This window comes from Osmia bicornis, chromosome 2 (assembly GCF_907164935.1).
Source record: "Osmia bicornis bicornis chromosome 2, iOsmBic2.1, whole genome shotgun sequence".
In the NCBI taxonomy this organism is placed as follows: Eukaryota; Metazoa; Arthropoda; class Insecta; order Hymenoptera; family Megachilidae; genus Osmia; species Osmia bicornis.
The window spans coordinates 2330353-2348749 of record NC_060217.1 but is presented as its reverse complement, the minus strand read 5'-3'; the positions used below and the strand labels follow the sequence as shown (position 1 = coordinate 2348749).

Sequence of the window (18397 nt, the reverse complement as noted above, 5' to 3'; positions counted from 1 at the left end):
AAAATATGTATAACATAAAATTGATAAGAATTTTGTAGTAAAAATTATTTAGAGATCTTATAAATCAAAGCTATAACGGTTTAATAATTGAATATATCCGTATATCTAGGAACTTTTCGCAATAGTATTATATACAATATATACATACTACATGTTGTATGTATACAGAATGAAAACTATTTATGTGATCCGTTTATGAATCTGCTGGTAGCACGGACCACGAATAAATAGCGACTGATTTTGTATTAACCGCATGGTTGTATAGTTTAAAATTGTATATATCACTTAAGTATGATATTTCTTGTACAATACATCAAGAAGCCGTTTATTTTGAATACAATGTAAATGAACATCTAAGGGTAATATGCTTGCCGACAAATGTAAGTCTTATATCGTTATATCTGTTATAATTTCACCAGAAAAAATTTATTTTAGGTTACAAAATTACTCAAAATCAATGTATGCGTTGTTAATAACTTAAGTTGAATTCATTTACGTTAACATTCGTTTCTTGCTATCTGAATGTTTGATATAACCCAGAAGCAATCGTAACTTACCGATGTTTTTTTCTCAAAAACAAGAATTCGGCGTCTTTTATAGTTTAACTTACTACTACTGACATAAATAATATTTATTCTTTTAAATTATCATGTTTTATAATAGGATAAATTAAAAATGGTTTGCTACATACGTGTATTTTTAAAATAATTGTATCTTTACTTTATAGAAATCTACTACAATATGGCAGAACAACAACAATCTCCACCTGACTTTAAACATATGTCCTTAGATAAAATTATTGAAGCCATGACTTCTGATCTAGAAAGTTCCAATGGTCATTATGTTCAGTTTGGTATAAATCCACAACAAACTGCAACCCACAATTGGGGAGATTATTCTTCAAGTCAAACAAGACATTACATTACTAGTCAGACACCACATACTAATCCATCTACAATACAACCAATGACTCCAATGGGTGGTCCTCTTTACATGCATGACGTGTCAAATTACGAGTCTACGACAGATTCAATTTATTTTCCATCGCAAGCAGTAAATCATTTAGGTATAAATGAAAATAATGACCTGATTGGTACAATAGATGTTGGTGGAGGTAATTATATTAATGTAATCTATGGAAATGCTTCACAAATCATGGCAGAGCAGTGTCAACTTTCAAATATAACATCCTATAGAAACCAAAATATTATTGGTCGTGAATATGGTCTTTTTAACGATCGACACATTACGGTACCATCTGAATTACCACCTCAAAATTTTAATGGAAAACAATTAATTGACAATTTAGTTGGTAATTGGGTACCAAATCAATCTGGTACATATAGTCCCTTTGGTAGTTCGCCAAATGTAACTCCAGTACCACAGTTAAATGTAGATGTCAGAGAACCTGAAGGATTACCTAAAAATTCAACAGATTCTCAATATAAGAAACCTCGTGCGGTAGCGGAGGTAAAGCCTATGCGACCTTCGTATTCTGATGTATTAACAAAATCTGCTCCAGCACCTCCATCTCCTCTAACTGTTCAATCTATAAAACCAAAAGCAGAATCTGTAAATAAAAAGATTTCTAATAAAAATTCAAAGAACAAATCCAAATCTGCAGCACTCAAAAGGCAAAATTCGTCCGGTAGCGATGATCACAATTCTCCAAAAATACAAATACCACGAAAAATTTTAGAAAAAAATAATTCAAATCTACCAAGACGCTGGGTATCATTGGACAATCTTGGTTCACCGATCGAATCTCACGAAATAAATACTTTTGATAGATCTAATCAATTTGAGAAAAAGAAAGTTTCTAAAACGCCGAAAAAGTCAGAGAAAGCAGAGACACTGAATAATTCAAAAATTCAAAATAATAATCCTAAATCTACAGGAAATATTCTTAAACGACCTATACAAATAAATAATAATTTAAATACAACAAATACTTCCAGTCAGACTGTATCTCCTGAAAAGATAGAGAAAAATCAACAAGTTGTTAATAAAATCAATAAAGAAGAAAAGAAAGTTACCAAGGAAAAAAATTCAAAACGTTTTCAAACTGAAAAGGCACAGCAAATTAAGAAAGCTCAAAGGAATCGTAGAAGAGAGAATAGAGAATCTCCAGTTAAAGATTTATGTAAAAATTTAAATAAATATGCCAATCGTTGGATCAAAATCGGTTTAAAAATATTTCATTGGTTACTGCACTTAGTATCTGATGTAGTTAGTATGAGTGCCAATCTTATGATTCAACTGTAAGTAACATTTAATATGGACAATATTTCACTTTATATTTTACAGTACTAAACAGTGTTAGACGTTATTCAACTAACAAATAACAGATAAATTATTAATGATAATGCAATAAACCGATTTCGTTTTACCATTCTATCGTTGAAGACGGATGTAAGGAATAAGGAAAAGGAACTATTCTTCACTCCAGTCTCCACCACTATTTCTTTATTTGTTACTTGATATAACTTTTGTTTAACACTGATACCAAATAACATTTAGTATTAATACTTCATACTTTCTAATTACTTTAAGTAATTTAAACATTGTGTATTACATTTTAGTGGTAAATGTGGGTGGTATCATACGATATTGTATTTAAAATATTCATGGGTCTACATGGCTGTTACATTTTCTAAAGTTCGAATTCTAAATGCTGTTGGTAAACAATTGGATGATTGGTTTGGAAATAGTAAATTTGCATTTTGGCGTAAAATAAAAGCCAAAAGTGAAGAAAAAGAAGAGAACAGTAATTGGATACGCGGTGGCCTTGAAAGTAATATTGCATTACCTAGCACTGGTGAAGAAGCTATGAAGAGATTATTAGCTTGTAAAGGAAAAGATCCTTACAGTATACTTGGTGTAACACCAACATGTTCAGACGATGACATTAAAAAGTATTATAAGAGGCAAGCTTTCTTAGTTCATCCAGACAAAAATAATCAACCAGGTGCAGAGGAGGCATTCAAGATACTCGTACACGCATTTGATATAATTGGTGAACCGGTATTGCATATTTTCATATTTATTACGACAAAAAAAGTTATGAAAATGTTATAAATATTTTTCGTAAAAAATAATTGTTTAAAAACCGTATTACAATTATAATTGCACTATCCTTTTAATATTTTAGGAACGAAGACAAGCATTTGATCAAACCAGACAAGTTGAAGCAGCTTGGGGTGAATTAAGTGATTTACTCTCTCAACTTCATAGAAAAATGGAACAAGCAGCAAATACAATAAGATGTACAAATTGTGGTCTAAGGCACAAGAGAATTCCTACGCAACGTCCTTGTTATGCAGCACGATTTTGTGCTCAATGTAAAATACGCCACAGTGCAAGAGAAGTAAGTACTAAAATGACATATAAACAACAAAATTTTCTTAAACTGTACTTTTAACTAGACTGTTTAAATTAATAGGGAGATATCTGGGCAGAATCTCGTTTAATGGGTTTTCTTTGGCATTATTATGCTTGTATGGAGGGTGCAGTGTATGATGTTACTGACTGGGCAGCTTGTCAAGCTGGTAATTTAAAACACCTGAGAGCAAATACGCATAGTGTCCAATATAGAATTGTCTTAGGTCAGCGACCGCCATCGCAAACAACTGTCAATAATAATAAAAAACGTCAACAAATAGATCCAAATACGAGGTACCATTATTCTGATGTTTGATTAAGTTTATAATCATATTATATTAATATATTATTATAAAATGTGCTGGTAAATATACAGTATTTCAAATTATTTCTTATTTTGAATAGCGAAGCAGATTTTGAAGACTTTTTAAATAATTTGTACAACCATAGCAAGACCGGAACTTCAAGCACATCAGGAGATCAAAATTCTTTTAGAGGGGACTGTAAACGTCGTAAAGCTAAACGTAAGAAGTAAAAAATATGGCAAGTTACTTCCTAATTCTTTAGTATCTTTCGTATATAATTATACAATAATATACGTACTTCTTTAATGACTTCTTATATTCTTTCTTCAATATGAGTATAGATAACATTCAGTGACTTTAGCACAATCCTGAAATACTAAATAGAACAAACGTGAAAAGATACATGTACGTAATATTTCTCTTTAAAAATTATATTTTTATTTTTATGCAACAAAAAAAAAGTTGCAAAAGTTTTAGAAGTGTACATACTTACTCGGAAAGAGTAATGTTTATTTAATAAACTCAAACTGAATATTCATTTAAAATTAAGGTAATTGTTTAAAAAATAATAATTTTAATTATTGATTTCTGTAGGAAACCAACTTGTACTTTTTTAATAATTATAATTAATAAAGTATACAACTTCAGTGTATTTTAAAATACAAAGATTCGTAATTAATATAAAGTTCAAGATGCTGTAGTAAACAGACTAGCAATGTTAAAATACTGTAAATTCCAATTTTAGAAAGATATAAAAAAGAAAAGTTATCTTTTGAACCAAATAAGATGTGAATCTTAAATACAAGTTATTTTCACAAAATTAATAATACAGGATTTAACAAAAATTTCCAAACAAGTTTAATACCAATCAAGACAAGCGATCTTTCAGTATGTCTAATATATACATAATACTCAAATATAAATGTTAGAATAGTATTTTAACATAATATGCAAAACAAAGCTGCAGTAAGTAAGTAGTTTTTTAAGGGTTTGTTTTTTTAACTTAGAAAAATTGAAAAGCAATGAAAAAAGTTCAGTCATTTTATCCGAAAATCCCCCGAATAACATGTCAACTTCTCATAAATTATTGTACATCAGCTAATGTTATCTATGAACTGTAATAATTATGCAATATAAGTGGAAAGAATTTTTAATTATAAATTGTATTAACTTTTATAATGTTTTCAATTTGTTCGTTTTTCCAATTTTGAAATATTAGATCCTGTGTATAAATAATACATACAAGTAAGAAATATTTATTCGAAGTATTTAAATATGTTTATTATTTTTTGAAAATAAAAATGTATTAGAGAAAAGTTGTATGCAAAGGAACGATACGACGATAGAAAAAAAATTTCTTTAAAATTCTTGTTCAAAGATTTAAGCTCATTGATATTTTTTCTTCAAATAAAGTACTTTTTCTACAAAATCTTTGTAATACAGAAGAAATTATTTCAAAGAAGTGGTGTTGTTGTGACTATTTAATCTCAAAATATTTGATTGATTTTTCCCTGCTTAACTGATTTGCGTATTAGTCAGTTTTTGGATGATCAGTCCCCCCCCCCCGTGTGAAGTTCAGTCATTCAGTGCTGATTATGTATATCATCATGTTACTACAGTGATACTATTGTGCGTTACTACTCATCAGCTCCAATATCTGTAACACAAATCTTGGTGCGCCTATACTCAGCGCACGTCCGCCTTTTTCTTTCATATAAATATATTTATATTAAATATCACTGTGCCCATAAATGAAAATCGTTAATTTTCTTTTACACTGTACTAAGTATTATAATTACATTGGAATTGTTAGAGATGCTAGACAGACAATAAATCATTCACTTTATAACATACAAAGAAATCATTTATTTATTTTAATAATATAGTTCATCTGTAGTTACCACACTCAAAGGTATATCAAAGTAAATATTTGTATTCAATGAATCAAATCATTTGATTGAATTACATTGTATTACTGAAAATATTTGGAGATTAGATGGTCACAATGATATACTATGTACTATAGAATTTGTTTCTTTATATGCTGAAAATATTATAATAATTTCTTTTCTATTTAAATATTATGTATTAATAGTATAACAATAGTATCTCTTGTGATCTCTGAATATTTATAATTGGTAGTATAAAAATGAGATAATTGGCATATGTGAAATAAGACTGATTTTTTCTCTCTTTGTTTATAAATTATATACTAGATAGAAACTTTTGAAATACTTCTTTTTACGTCTAAAATATTCTCTGGCGTTTCAAATGAAAAAAATTGACAAATTATTTTCTTGGATTGAATGCAAATACTACAGTTACTAATTAAATTTTAAATTAAAAGTAAATGTGATGTAAAAATTTCATTCTGCATTATACAAAGTAGATTATAAATAATAGTAGACAAATTAAAATATATTAATGTGTATGACTTAAAAAAAATTATTTATATTTTACTTGTAAAATAATAAAATTGTGCAATTCTTTGTATGTGCAGATGAAATATATATATATATATATATATATATACAATTATATCATACAAGTTTTAGGATAAAGATACATATTAGATATAAAACTTCAAAATTTTAGTATAAATATAGTAAAATATTTTTAACCAATACTTTGCTATCTGTTACATGAATGATTAATAAGTATGTCTTTGTGCTTAACAACTCATAATAAAGCGCTTTTATGTAATTTGTACTTATTTTTATACATCCATTTTTAAAATTTAGTTTTAACTATTCATTAAATTATACATAAATCAGTTTGAATTTAATTTATATGTATGCAAAAGATTGTTATTTTCACATTATACGCTTAGTTTATATACACTATGAGGTACACTATATTTATTTATTTAATAATAATTATTAAGATAAGAAATAACAAATCTTACAAAATTAAACTTCTCCACATATTTTGGTGTATTTTGTTGTAAGAATCAGAACTGTACTTATATGTGTATGTACATACAACTTATGCACATATATAAATAAGGAAAATCAATGACATGTTACAAAGCACAAATATTAAATAAATTAAATTTCAATTCAACATTCCTTCTAAAAATACAAGAGCATCGACATTATCAATTGCTCTTTCTACATCTCTCTTTTGTATTGTCTTTTTTTTCATTTGTGCAGTATATTTATATGATTCTTTAGTAAGGGAATCAATAAAAAGCTCCTGAAATAAGAAATAAAGTTAATAAGAACATGAAACATAACAAAACCAAAAAGTTTTATATTTAAAAGGAAGTAATACAATGCTTACAACTCACAAACTAATAAAATAATTTATAATTACCGTAGACTTTGCAATTAAAAAAACGGCTTCTTGGTTAATCATGTTCACTTCAGGATCCATTTTTATAATTGTTTTTATTCTACCTAGTGGTAACCTCACTAACTTTTCCTTTTGTTCTTCATCAGTTCGCATATTATTTTCTACCTCCTCTTGAGAATCCTGAGAATTTTCTCCGCCGATACCAGCATTGCTTTCATTTAATTCTTTGTCACTTACATTTCCTTCGTTTTCAAAATTTGCCATGTTCACATTGGTTTGTAGTGAAAATATTCGTTTACATTTGACCGATAAAATTTCGATATATTTCGATTATTCTATAAGGTATGATAACCTTATATAGATACAGTACTAAATAATATAATTTTTAAAATTTAAACTATGAAATACATGTTTCTTTTATGCATTATAAATTTGAATTCTTTTTACCCATAAACTTTAATATATATTTTCATTATTATTTTCTGTTAAATATAAATAAATAACACAAAAGTTTTAAAATATTATACACATCCAACAACACGTTATTGTTTATATAATTTATTTTAGAATTTTAAGATAGTAAACTGAAGTATATATAACGTAATTGAAATAACTAATTAACATTTTTCCAATAATTTTATAAATCATATAATAGTTCAATATTAAAAGCGCTAATGTTAAGAATTTTTTATTCTAATATGAAAAGAGCAGATTCAAATGTAATTTCATATTGCACAGCATTCATCATTTTTCGGGTTGTGAAAAGCTAGTGATAAGTGATATGACTTTCTAGTGGTGAAATTTATTAATATAATCATCGTCCAAATTATGAAAAAAGAGTCGCGTTTCCTACTGTATAAGTTCTTTTTAATAAGTCTATATATATATATGAACATTTAAAGAAAATATTGATATTATTATTATATTGAAACTACCCTATTTTAAGAGATACAGTCACCAATCTAAACATTTAACTACAAGGGTAAATGTCTTTTCAATTTCCACATGGACATCAGGCTTTTATTTACGACTGGTAATTTGACAGTCGTTTTAAAATTTATGAAATTCTAAAATATGGAAGAGACGTCTTGTAGAGAACAATTAACGGAAAACACAGGTTTTAAGATACATAACTACAGCTACAATGAAATAGCCATACGACTTATCAGATTTATTTTATTACAGATATTAATCAAGATGAGTTAATTCTTCAACAGCAAAGGCGAATTGAGATGGAGGTTAATATTCATTTCTTATCACTTTTAAAATGTATTTATTGAAAATTGTTCTGTCAGTTATTAATTACTGTTATTTTGAAAATTGTTTAATGTTATTTCCTCATTGTTATTAATATTTATTCCTGTTTCTAGCCCGCTAACTTTTATAAATGTCTTGTTTTATAGTTTCAATTATTTTGAACTAAAATACAATTATTATAATCTAATTGAATAAATTATTACAATGTAACATTTTTATTTATTCTCTCTTAGTTTATATTGCTCAAAAGCAAACATAAGTATAAAATAATATTGATTTTTCAGATTTCTGAATCCATTGCTCTGGTTGGAGAGAAAGAACCTATAAAAAGTTTAGAACGTGAATATACAGAGGATGAAGTATATCTTTCAAAAGCTAAAGCATTGGGTCAAAAATATTCATACATTAGAAGAACTAGACCAGATGGAAACTGCTTTTTCAGAGCCTTTAGTTTTGCATATCTTGAAAAGTTAATTGGAAATAAAGAGGAATACGAAAAATTTCGAGAACTTGCATTAAAAAGCAAAGACAATTTAGTAGCATTAGGTTTTCCTCAATTTACTGTTGGTGATTTTCATGACACGGTAAATATGTATATCAGGGAATACGCTAATGATAAGATTACAACATATTTATAATGCTTCATGTATAAAAAAGAATATTCATTTCATTTTAAATTACAGTTTATGGATGTAATTAATAAAGTAGGAGGAGATGCAGAATCAAGCTACATTGAATTACATAAACTTTTCAATGAACAAGGGTGTTCTGATTATGTTGTTGTCTACCTTAGATTAATTACTTCTGGTCAATTAAGAAGTGAAGCTGATTTCTATCAGCACTTTATCGAAGGAGAACGTACTGTTTCAGAATTTTGCCGTCAAGTAAGAATTATGCATAATATTTTATTTAATCATTTTTGATAAATAAAAAATGTTTCAACAACATAATATTTATGAAGTTAATAGTGAAAACAATCGGTTAGTAATATACATAATTTGTAATAAAAATGATTTATTTTTATAGGAAGTGGAACCAATGTACAAAGAATCTGATCACATTCACATTATAGCAATGAGTACTGCTTTAGGAACTGGAGTACGAGTTCGTTACATGGATCGAGGTGCCGGGACTGAAGTAACTGCACATGATTTTCCTGAAGGTGCTACTCCAGCAGTTCATTTATTATATCGTCCTGGTCATTATGATATTTTATATCCTTGATAAATTGTACAATACGATTTTTTGGAAAGTCTCTTTCACAACAAGAATTTAATTATTTAGCAAATTGTATCTTGTGTATGTAGCCAAAATTGATAAAACTTTCATTTGGTAAAACGTCATAATATTACTTTTTTGCGTCATTAATTTAAATATTACAAAATACATAATATAATTACGAAATTTTATGTAAAGAATCGAATGTATTTACATAGAGTTGTAGCTTTCTAAGAAGATATGAGTTTATCATTTTCTAATAATTGTATTAAATTTTTTTCAAACTCAGGTTATAAATTAAGTACATAAAATAAACGACAAATGATTTAACAAGATATACATTATTTGTCATTTTTCGTTTTAATATTAAACCCGGACTGTTATATACATTTGTATACATATGCAGTACATATCTTGCTTAAATTTTTAAACGTAAGATAAAAATAACGTCTCAAATTGTTCGTGAATAATGTGATTTGATCTCAATGGTATGTTTATAAATATTTTCATGAAAACTATTAAAACAAAAAACTATACTGAATTTAAAAAATTCAAGGAAATCTTTGATAGAATACCTTAATTCAGAATAAAATAATAGAAAAACAATTAATGCATTACATGTATTCCTTAATACCATACAGTATTGATGTAAAGTATTTTTTATAACTATTTATATACAATCATAAACTTAAATCTCAAGAAGATCAATTTCTAACATATCAACAAATGTATCAAAAATATGTAACAAATTATATAAAATTATGATTATGCTATTCATTCATGAATTCATTACAATTTATCTTTGCATAGCACGTATTTGTTCAGTAACTTGCTCTAAAATCACAGAACTTCTATTGATAGATTCCATTTGATATTCTAAATGAGTTGTTATAAGAGCAACTTTCTTTAAATTATTTTCAGCAGTTTCTAATCCTTGTTCCTGTTGTGCAAAATTTTTTGCGCTATGCATTAACATCTGTAAATATTCTATAATTAAGGAGATTAATGTTCACATAAACTTTATTTAACAAAATATTACCTCGCTACTTTTTGAACCTCTTTGTATTTGCCTTGCAAGGGATGCAATGTTATTTACATTAACTTGTACTCTATCAGCTAATCTCATTTTTGATTCAACGAATAAACTACGAGCACTTGTGCTTGAAGCTGAAGCCATAGTGTAGCAGTATTCAACAATTCTAAGATAAATTTTAAGTTGATTTATTTGATTCTTGTTCTTTTTAATTGTTATATAAGAAAAACCTACATAAGATGTATAATTACCTGTAAACCTATATTAGTAGTTTATGCTAAATTACTTATTAACTATTTTAATATATATTACAATTTATAATTAAAGGGCATTTAAATTAAAGAAACTTGAAATTCTGTTTAGAATAACAAATATGTATATACATATCAATGCTTCTGATTTCAATTCCTACTACCAATAGTGCTGAAATGTATATTGATGTATATATAAGTATACAGCAGTGCTCTGTACTCACTGCTTACAGTAACAGTCAAAATTCAACTGATTGTGAGTTGATACAGTAGAATGTGACATGAAAATGGTAAAGAGGCAGCACTGGAATGTCTCGAATCGTGTGGTATAAAAGCATTGAGTTGTTCTTGGTTGTTCTTGGTTGTTCTGTTCTATCTATATATATTCACTGGGACCCCGAGCATGATTGATACTCTGCATACCAACATTACGTCATCGGGGTGTCACGGACCCCGTAGCTGAAATGTACGGCCCATAGACTTTCTATAGAAAAATCGAAACTTTGCAACGCAATGGTTTTGAGCATCGCAAGCAATCGCAAGACGTAATAATGTTTCAGTACACAATGAGTATCCATTATGTATTGAATAAACATTAATAACATCTGTTCAAATCAGCGATATTTCATTATTTAATTGTATTTTATCTTTTATAAATGATCAGGATATTTTATGATTAAAACAATAAAATTTAAAGATGGATGATGATGTTAGTATACTTGCGCAAGAAATAAAGAAAGCTAATAAACTTCCAGAAAAAGATGCAGCGGTAATATATTTAATAATGTTTAGTTTTTTAATTAAATAAATAACTAATGTACATTCGTTTTTGTTTTTTGTATATTGTTAAATTATGAAAACTATAATTATAAACACTTTTCTTTATTATAGTTCTTAAATAAATTAGGTATACAATTAATAAACCCAGTATTACCACAGCATGAAATTGAATTACGTGCTGGATCTCATTGTCCAACACAGAAGGAATTAAAAAGGTTTGAAAAAATAGCACATATTAAAAAAGGATCTTATGATCCAGAGGAGGACGCAATAATTACTCATAATTGGAAATCATTTTGCAAGGTTTGTTCTTCATACAATACATCATTTATGCGGCACAATTTATAACTGAATTAAAGTATCCTGTTGTAGCTGCATAATTGGAATTGTAAAAATGTTCAACCTTTTTTATTGCTGCGAGAAGACAATAAAACATATATTCGTAGTAAAAAGGAAAGAAGGAAATTTGTGCAGTTTCTAGCCGATGGCCTACCAAATAGAACTCTGTACAGTGTATATCATAGATTTAGGAATCTATATGCAGATCGTGTGCAAAGAAGGTAATATTTAATAAATATTATAATAAATAACACTTATTTTAAATGTTATTAATATACAGTTTTGATATTTTAAACATTTTTATATTAAAATTGATAACACAAAATATCTTCAGATAAAATCAGAGTTACTTCTTGTTTAAAGGAAATCTGTATTTCATAAAACAGAAACATACAATTATATAATGTTATAAAATCTATATACAAATATGTTTAATGTCTCTTTAAATCAAATCATTTTTCTTCTCTATACGTTTTCGTGTGATTAGAAATGGTAAAGGCACATACAAATTGTAATGCATTATGAGTTATATATATATTTAGTTTAAAATTATGAAATATATCGATTCAACGAATACTAATCTTTAACTTTATTTGAATGGTTAAGGTTTCTTCCTGAAGAAGACGAAATGATTTTAAATCACTTAGAAAATAATGCAAATCTTGATGAGAAACGGAAGTATACGGATTTAGCAAGGGTTTTAAAACGAACTCGAGCATCTATATGGCGTCGTTATAAAATACTTAAGAAAAAGCGTGAAAAAGAAGTACAACGAAATAATTATATTAGTATGCCGTGTTTCTAATTACCGCCTAGTATTTGTAATTAAAAATAAATTTTTAATTTTCTTCTGTAGTTTAGTAAATTTATGTAATTAATAAAGTTTAATACGTTTTTTATTATTGTTAAATTTATACTATTGTTTTATACTTACACACGCACACATCATTTGATTGAAATTTCAGTGAATGTTTTCCTACAAAAAAAGAATATTAACTAACTTATAATACATTTATTTGTTTATTAATAAATATTCATTAGTTAAAACTTTTTAAAATTTACTAACACCTTAACATAGCATAAATGAATATACATACATAGTAATTTCACATATTGTGTCCAAAATAAGTAAGATTTTATGTGTAAATACAAACTATAATGAAATCTAAACTAATGATTTTTAAACGATATTCTTAATACAATGTATACATACATTTAAGAAAGATGAAAACTTTTCTAATTGATACGAAATTGTTATTATTTATCTTTTATGGATGGCACACTAAATCGTTATATACATTTCATTTATCTAACGTGATAGATTTTTATGTTCTTATTTTATATGTACGAAATGATTAAAATATATGAAAAAAATAAATTATAACTTTAACTATAATTAAAAATAGAATAGTTTATTATCGTAAAGTCAATGTGTGTAGTTAATTTTTGAAATTTATTTTTTATTAAAAGTTTATATCTTCAATAAAATGTCAAGACTAGTGCTTTAAATTATTTTTTAATTTACAAAATGCAAGATTTAATGCAAAATTTTAACAACATTAAAAAAAAATATATTAAACTGTAAATACTGATTATTAGTTTATACAATTTGTACACGTTTTTATAACTAAATAAAGTTTAAAAGAAAACATGATTAATGTAACTATAAGTACTTAGTTTGTTAATATATAACTTTTAAATGTATTTTTGCATACTATGAATGCACTAATATGTATAACATGAAAATTAAAGTATATAAAGCAATAATAATAGATGATACATGTACGGATCGATCTTTTTAAATGTACAAATTTAATTTTTTGTACAAAATATAAATTATAATACTGCTAATATTAGCGTCAATTTTTCAATAAGAAAAATATAAATAGTGTACATAAGATTATAAATGACAACTTTCTATTTGAATGCAGTTACATGTAAAATAGAAGTATACCAAGGTACATATGCAACTTTATATAGGACTTAAGAATTAAACAGATTATCAGTAAACCACATTTTATAAGAATTGAGAAAACATTGGTGTTTTTAATGGTTTATTAACTTATATTCAGTACGAATGTGGGATATCCTGTAAATAAATTCATGTATTTACATAACTGAATTATTATTTAAATGATTTCAATTTTATTAATTGAAATAATTTAGATATTCATATAATTGAAGACATAAATTTTGTTGCAATAAAGCACTAGTCTACAAATTTTAGACACGTGAGTATTTAAATAACGATTTAAAAAAAAAAAGGGAAAAGTCATATATTTACACAAGTGTATAGTTTCTACATTATATGGTATAAGAATTGTAGCACATTTCATTGTTTTGTGCTTATCTAGCATGTATACATATTTGTATAAATGTATACATATATATATTTATGTATACATTAGCAGACGTACATACATACATATTCTTGATAGAATAAATCTTATTTTTTAAAACATTTGTCCTATCACAGCAAGTGATCGTACTGCAGATTGCACATTATTTACATGAATATGATGAGCAACTGAATGATGATGCTCATCTACAACTATTTCTCCATACTGAGCTCGACAACGTTTTTGATGAGCAAATAAGCTACCACTATGACTATATGCTGCTCCGCATGTTTTACATACATATGGTTTTTCACCTGAATGAGTGTAAGTATGTTCTTTTAAAGTACTTAGTCTTTTAAATGCTTTACCACACGTTTTACACAGATAGTTTGCTTCTCCCGTATGACGAGTTAAATGTCGTCTAAAAGCTGAACTTACAGCAAATGCTGCACTACATACATGACAAACAAATGGTTTATCACCGGTATGGATTCTAATATGATTTGCTAAACTGGTTGTTGTAGTAAATCCACTATTGCAAGTTTTACAAACATGTGGTTTAATACCAGTATGAGTTCTCATATGATACGTTAGGGAAGAGTTACTTGGATACACTTTACTACAAATGTGACACAAGTATTCTCGTGGAACTTTCTCTTTTGGTACATGTGTCCTTTGATGAAGAACAAGGCGAGCTTGACTAGCACAAATCTTTCCACAAATTTCACAAGTAACTGGTTCAGCTTTTGGCTTATGCGTAGATACATGACGCCTAAGACCTTTTTTTGTAGCCATGATTTTATCACAATGTTGGCATTTATATTCACCGGAACCATCTTCATCACTTTCTTCTTTTTTAACACTTTCACTCTCTTGGGCATTATTTGTTGTAGTATTTGGACAAGAGTCATCATCGGAATCAAAGAATTTGTTATTGTCAACTAAATTATCCAATAACCCATGTCCATGTTTTTCTGCATGCTTTTTTAAGGTATCTGGCCTAAAGAACCATTTTTTACATACAGTGCAAGAATATTTTTTATCACCATGTACCAGAGTATGTCGTTTTAAATTCTTTAAAGAAGAACAATACTGACTACAAATTTCACATTTGTACAGTTCAGGTGCATTTTCAAAATTATAAACTTCATTTACAGTACCACTTTCGTCATCTGTATCGTCTTCGAGTTTCATTTCTTTTTTTGGTTCTTTACTATCCTTCTGTTCATCTGTATTAATTTGTTTGATCATGTCATTTACTTTTTCCGTATGAGATTTTAAATGGCGTACAAGGCTCTGAGGCTTAGAAAAACATGCATGACATAACTGACAAGCAAGAGGTTTGGACGCATGTATTTTTTTATGATTCTCCATGTTCTCTTGCTTATAAAACATTTTTGAACATATATTGCATTTATGTTTTTTCTCGTGAACAAGGGAATGTTTTTTTAAACCTCTTTGTGTACTAAAACATTTTGAGCATACTTTGCACTTAAATTTTGAATCCCCAGAATCTTGACCATCGTTACTTAAATCGTAATAACTGTCATCGATCTCATCTTCACTGTAAGTTTTATTAGGCACTGATTTAACTTTTCTATTCGACGTACGTTTCTGTAGAACTTCTTCCTCTTTAACGTCATCATTTGATATACTTTCATCAAGAAATTTATCCTCTTCTTTCTTGTTATCTTCTTCCATGATCTGACTTGTATCTTGAATGTCTTCGGATTTATTTTCCATATCTATGGTTTCAGAAACATCATCGGTACTTTCTTGTGTAACACAAGTTTGTTGTATATCATTTTCTGAAGTGCCAGCTTCCTTTTCAGTTTCTTTAGTTCCTTCAAATCCAATAGAACATATGAAAAGTTTTTCACCCTGCATTTCAATTTGGCCAGTATTTAAAGTAGATTCATTTCTGCAATATGCATCATTAGTCTGTATAAACTCTTGAGAATTTGATGCTCCTTGCATCTCTTCCTTTACAAAATAATCTTCTTCGCTAACTTGTTCTTTTGATAACACTGTTGTTATTTCTGATTCTGTCTGTGTACATGTATCCTAAAATATTTAAGAACATATACATTTGATATATCAAATGTATCGCATAAATATAACATTTTATATTTACCACAATAGTAACTTTTGTTGGTTTATTATAATACATTCTTAATTTGGCATCAGAATGTTGACACTGTTGCCTAAACTCATGAGCAACGCTTGCTTTATAAATACAAATATCACAAATTAATGAAGGTAATCCATCTTGTTCGTGAATTTCTATTGATCCGCAAACTTGTATTTTTTGTGGAAGATCAGAAAAATCATTTACTTCCTGATCCGTAGAAAAAATAGGAGATAAATTCGTACCCTCTGTAAGACAAATTCTACATATTCTGTCCATATTAAGCGGTAAATCAAAGTATTCTGTCATTGTTTACTGAAAGAAAAAAAAATAATTTATCTGCTCGGAATTTCTTTTTAATTCATACAAATAATATTAAACTACAATTTCGAAAATAAGTAAAGTTTTCTATAAGTACTTTTTTATTTTACATACTTTTTCACAAAATGAAAAAGCTATGTTTCATGACATAAACATTGGATTGTATAAAATGCAAATCTAAGTATACATTGTATACCCTCAGGAGTTTCATTCAATGTATCAATAATTATATTCCATTCAATATATTATTAATAATAGTGAACAGAAGTTCATTATGAGTAGTAATGGTATAAAAATCCAAATACATTGTGACAAAGTATGTATTCAAAATATGTCAATACAATTAGAAACGTATATATAATAACAGATGAGGGTGTACATCCAAAATAAAATTGTTTTATTCTAAAAAGCTTATTGTTTAAAGCAAATAAAAAAATATTAACGTACAAAAATGGGAGGTTCTCAACCTTCGGATCTTTTGTGTACCGCGAAAACATGCCACGATGTTAAAACAATGCTTAGCAGTGATGCCCAGATGAATGCAGTGGAGCTTCTTCGAAAAAATATTGTATTTTTCAAATGTATACAAAATACAGTTTTCATACAATTTCTATACAACCTGAGAGAACAGTATTACGGGATCTATTAGTAATTACGTGTTCTGCGTTTTTGCGATAATGTTCTACAAAAAATACTTAATACTTTTCCATCTCTTTGTTCAATGGCTTCTTTACACATTTATAAAGATCTACCACGAAAGTTGAGAACAACCTGAAATGAATTTATGAAGCCAGAAATCTAGAGAACTTATGAAACGTAATGTAGAATGGGTCAATACAAAGAAAAATTGCACATGGATATATATTGAATAATTGCCACTACTTACTTCATATAATATAGCACAACTGTATAATATATTAAATTAGCGGTGTTTGTAACAAGATATGCATTAAAAAATGATCTATGATTTTCTTTTATGTTTGTAACTAAACTTTTCACAATTTGAATAGTCTGCATCACAAAAATTATATTTAAAATCTATTACAAACTATAAATTGAATTTTGACAATTTAGTATATGAAACATTATAGCAAAATATGTTTACATATCACTAGTGCAGCTATTTATAATATTTTAGCATTTTGTTATCTAATAAATTGTAGCTTGATATATCCTTTATCCTACTTCATCTTAATTTGATACATATATATATATGGTATTATAATGATTTAATTAAATATTTTTAAATTAGATAATCAATTAAAACATATAGTTCGTAACTAGCGGAATCACAATTTTGTGTGACGGAATACTATACATATATTTATCCACAGCCGACTCTAGTACTAGCCATGCTGAACAACGTGGCAACACCGCTCACGTGACAATCGGGAATCCTATTTTCAAAAACAGAGTCCTGTGCTCGGAATTGTAATTACCGTCTTTTTTAATTAAAAGCTGTAGTAATATACGCTATTTTGTATTAATTATGTATAAACAATACATAAACGTTGCAACTATGGCAAGTAGAAGTGATGTGGTAGTATAAAATTGTTATAAATGTGATATAAATTTTGTGTACTCTCGAAGTAGTTTGGTATTGTGAAGCATGATATTTGAAATATTTACAGTGGTTTCAAGAAAATTTAGGTATGAAGCAAAATGAAACCATCTTTGGATCAAATTGAAACATTTAAGAATTGATAAACGTGTATATAAGTGAATAAAAACCTTGAAACAAGTGAAATTAT

General features: G+C 27.3%; 6 protein-coding genes across 10 annotated transcripts; 3 read left to right on the top strand and 3 right to left on the bottom strand.

Annotated features, from left to right (window-relative positions):
* Window positions 1–98: 98 nt before the first annotated feature.
* LOC114874064 (dnaJ homolog dnj-5) lies at window positions 99–4860 on the top strand. 2 transcript variants are annotated; one of them, XM_029182988.2, is made up of 7 exons: window positions 99–380; window positions 728–2261; window positions 2583–3024; window positions 3152–3367; window positions 3443–3675; window positions 3787–3924; window positions 4028–4860. In XM_029182988.2, the coding sequence occupies exons 2-6, from the start codon at window positions 742–744 to the stop codon at window positions 3914–3916; spliced, it is 2541 nt and encodes an 846-aa protein (XP_029038821.1). In that variant the 5' UTR covers window positions 99–380; window positions 728–741; the 3' UTR covers window positions 3917–3924; window positions 4028–4860. The 2 variants fall into 2 exon arrangements, with proteins under 2 accessions (XP_029038821.1, XP_029038820.1); XM_029182987.2 differs by having other exon boundaries at window positions 100–380; window positions 3787–4860.
* A 365-nt stretch (window positions 4861–5225) lies between these two features.
* On the bottom strand, window positions 5226–7359 carry LOC114874069 (DNA polymerase epsilon subunit 4). Its single transcript, XM_029182993.2, has 2 exons — window positions 7002–7359; window positions 5226–6881 (listed from the first exon to the last, which is right to left on the bottom strand). Exons 1-2 carry the CDS (start codon window positions 7242–7244, stop codon window positions 6741–6743), a joined length of 384 nt encoding a protein of 127 aa, XP_029038826.1. The 5' UTR covers window positions 7245–7359; the 3' UTR covers window positions 5226–6740.
* Window positions 7360–7720: 361 nt separating this feature from the next.
* LOC114874093 (ubiquitin thioesterase otubain-like) lies at window positions 7721–9792 on the top strand. Its single transcript, XM_029183037.2, has 5 exons — window positions 7721–8097; window positions 8166–8218; window positions 8522–8821; window positions 8921–9121; window positions 9264–9792. Exons 1-5 carry the CDS (start codon window positions 8055–8057, stop codon window positions 9459–9461), a joined length of 795 nt encoding a protein of 264 aa, XP_029038870.1. The 5' UTR covers window positions 7721–8054; the 3' UTR covers window positions 9462–9792.
* Window positions 9793–9796: 4 nt separating this feature from the next.
* On the bottom strand, window positions 9797–11100 carry LOC114874094 (BLOC-1-related complex subunit 7). The gene is made up of 3 exons (XM_029183038.2): window positions 10740–11100; window positions 10495–10654; window positions 9797–10431 (listed from the first exon to the last, which is right to left on the bottom strand). The coding sequence occupies exons 2-3, from the start codon at window positions 10630–10632 to the stop codon at window positions 10252–10254; spliced, it is 318 nt and encodes a 105-aa protein (XP_029038871.2). The 5' UTR covers window positions 10633–10654; window positions 10740–11100; the 3' UTR covers window positions 9797–10251.
* A 173-nt stretch (window positions 11101–11273) lies between these two features.
* On the top strand, window positions 11274–12860 carry LOC114874095. The gene is made up of 4 exons (XM_029183039.2): window positions 11274–11508; window positions 11631–11822; window positions 11892–12079; window positions 12465–12860. Exons 1-4 carry the CDS (start codon window positions 11437–11439, stop codon window positions 12661–12663), a joined length of 651 nt encoding a protein of 216 aa, XP_029038872.1. The 5' UTR covers window positions 11274–11436; the 3' UTR covers window positions 12664–12860.
* A 1259-nt stretch (window positions 12861–14119) lies between these two features.
* Window positions 14120–17922, bottom strand: LOC114874091 (zinc finger protein 595-like). Of its 4 annotated transcripts, XM_029183035.2 has the most exons (4): window positions 17349–17518; window positions 17094–17265; window positions 16332–16640; window positions 14120–16261 (listed from the first exon to the last, which is right to left on the bottom strand). In XM_029183035.2, exons 3-4 carry the CDS (start codon window positions 16632–16634, stop codon window positions 14312–14314), a joined length of 2253 nt encoding a protein of 750 aa, XP_029038868.2. In that variant the 5' UTR covers window positions 16635–16640; window positions 17094–17265; window positions 17349–17518; the 3' UTR covers window positions 14120–14311. The 4 variants fall into 4 exon arrangements, with proteins under 4 accessions (XP_029038868.2, XP_029038869.2, XP_029038866.2 ...); XM_029183036.2 differs by lacking the exons at window positions 17094–17265; window positions 17349–17518 and adding an exon at window positions 17533–17922; XM_029183033.2 differs by having other exon boundaries at window positions 17094–17518.
* Window positions 17923–18397: the final 475 nt, after the last annotated feature.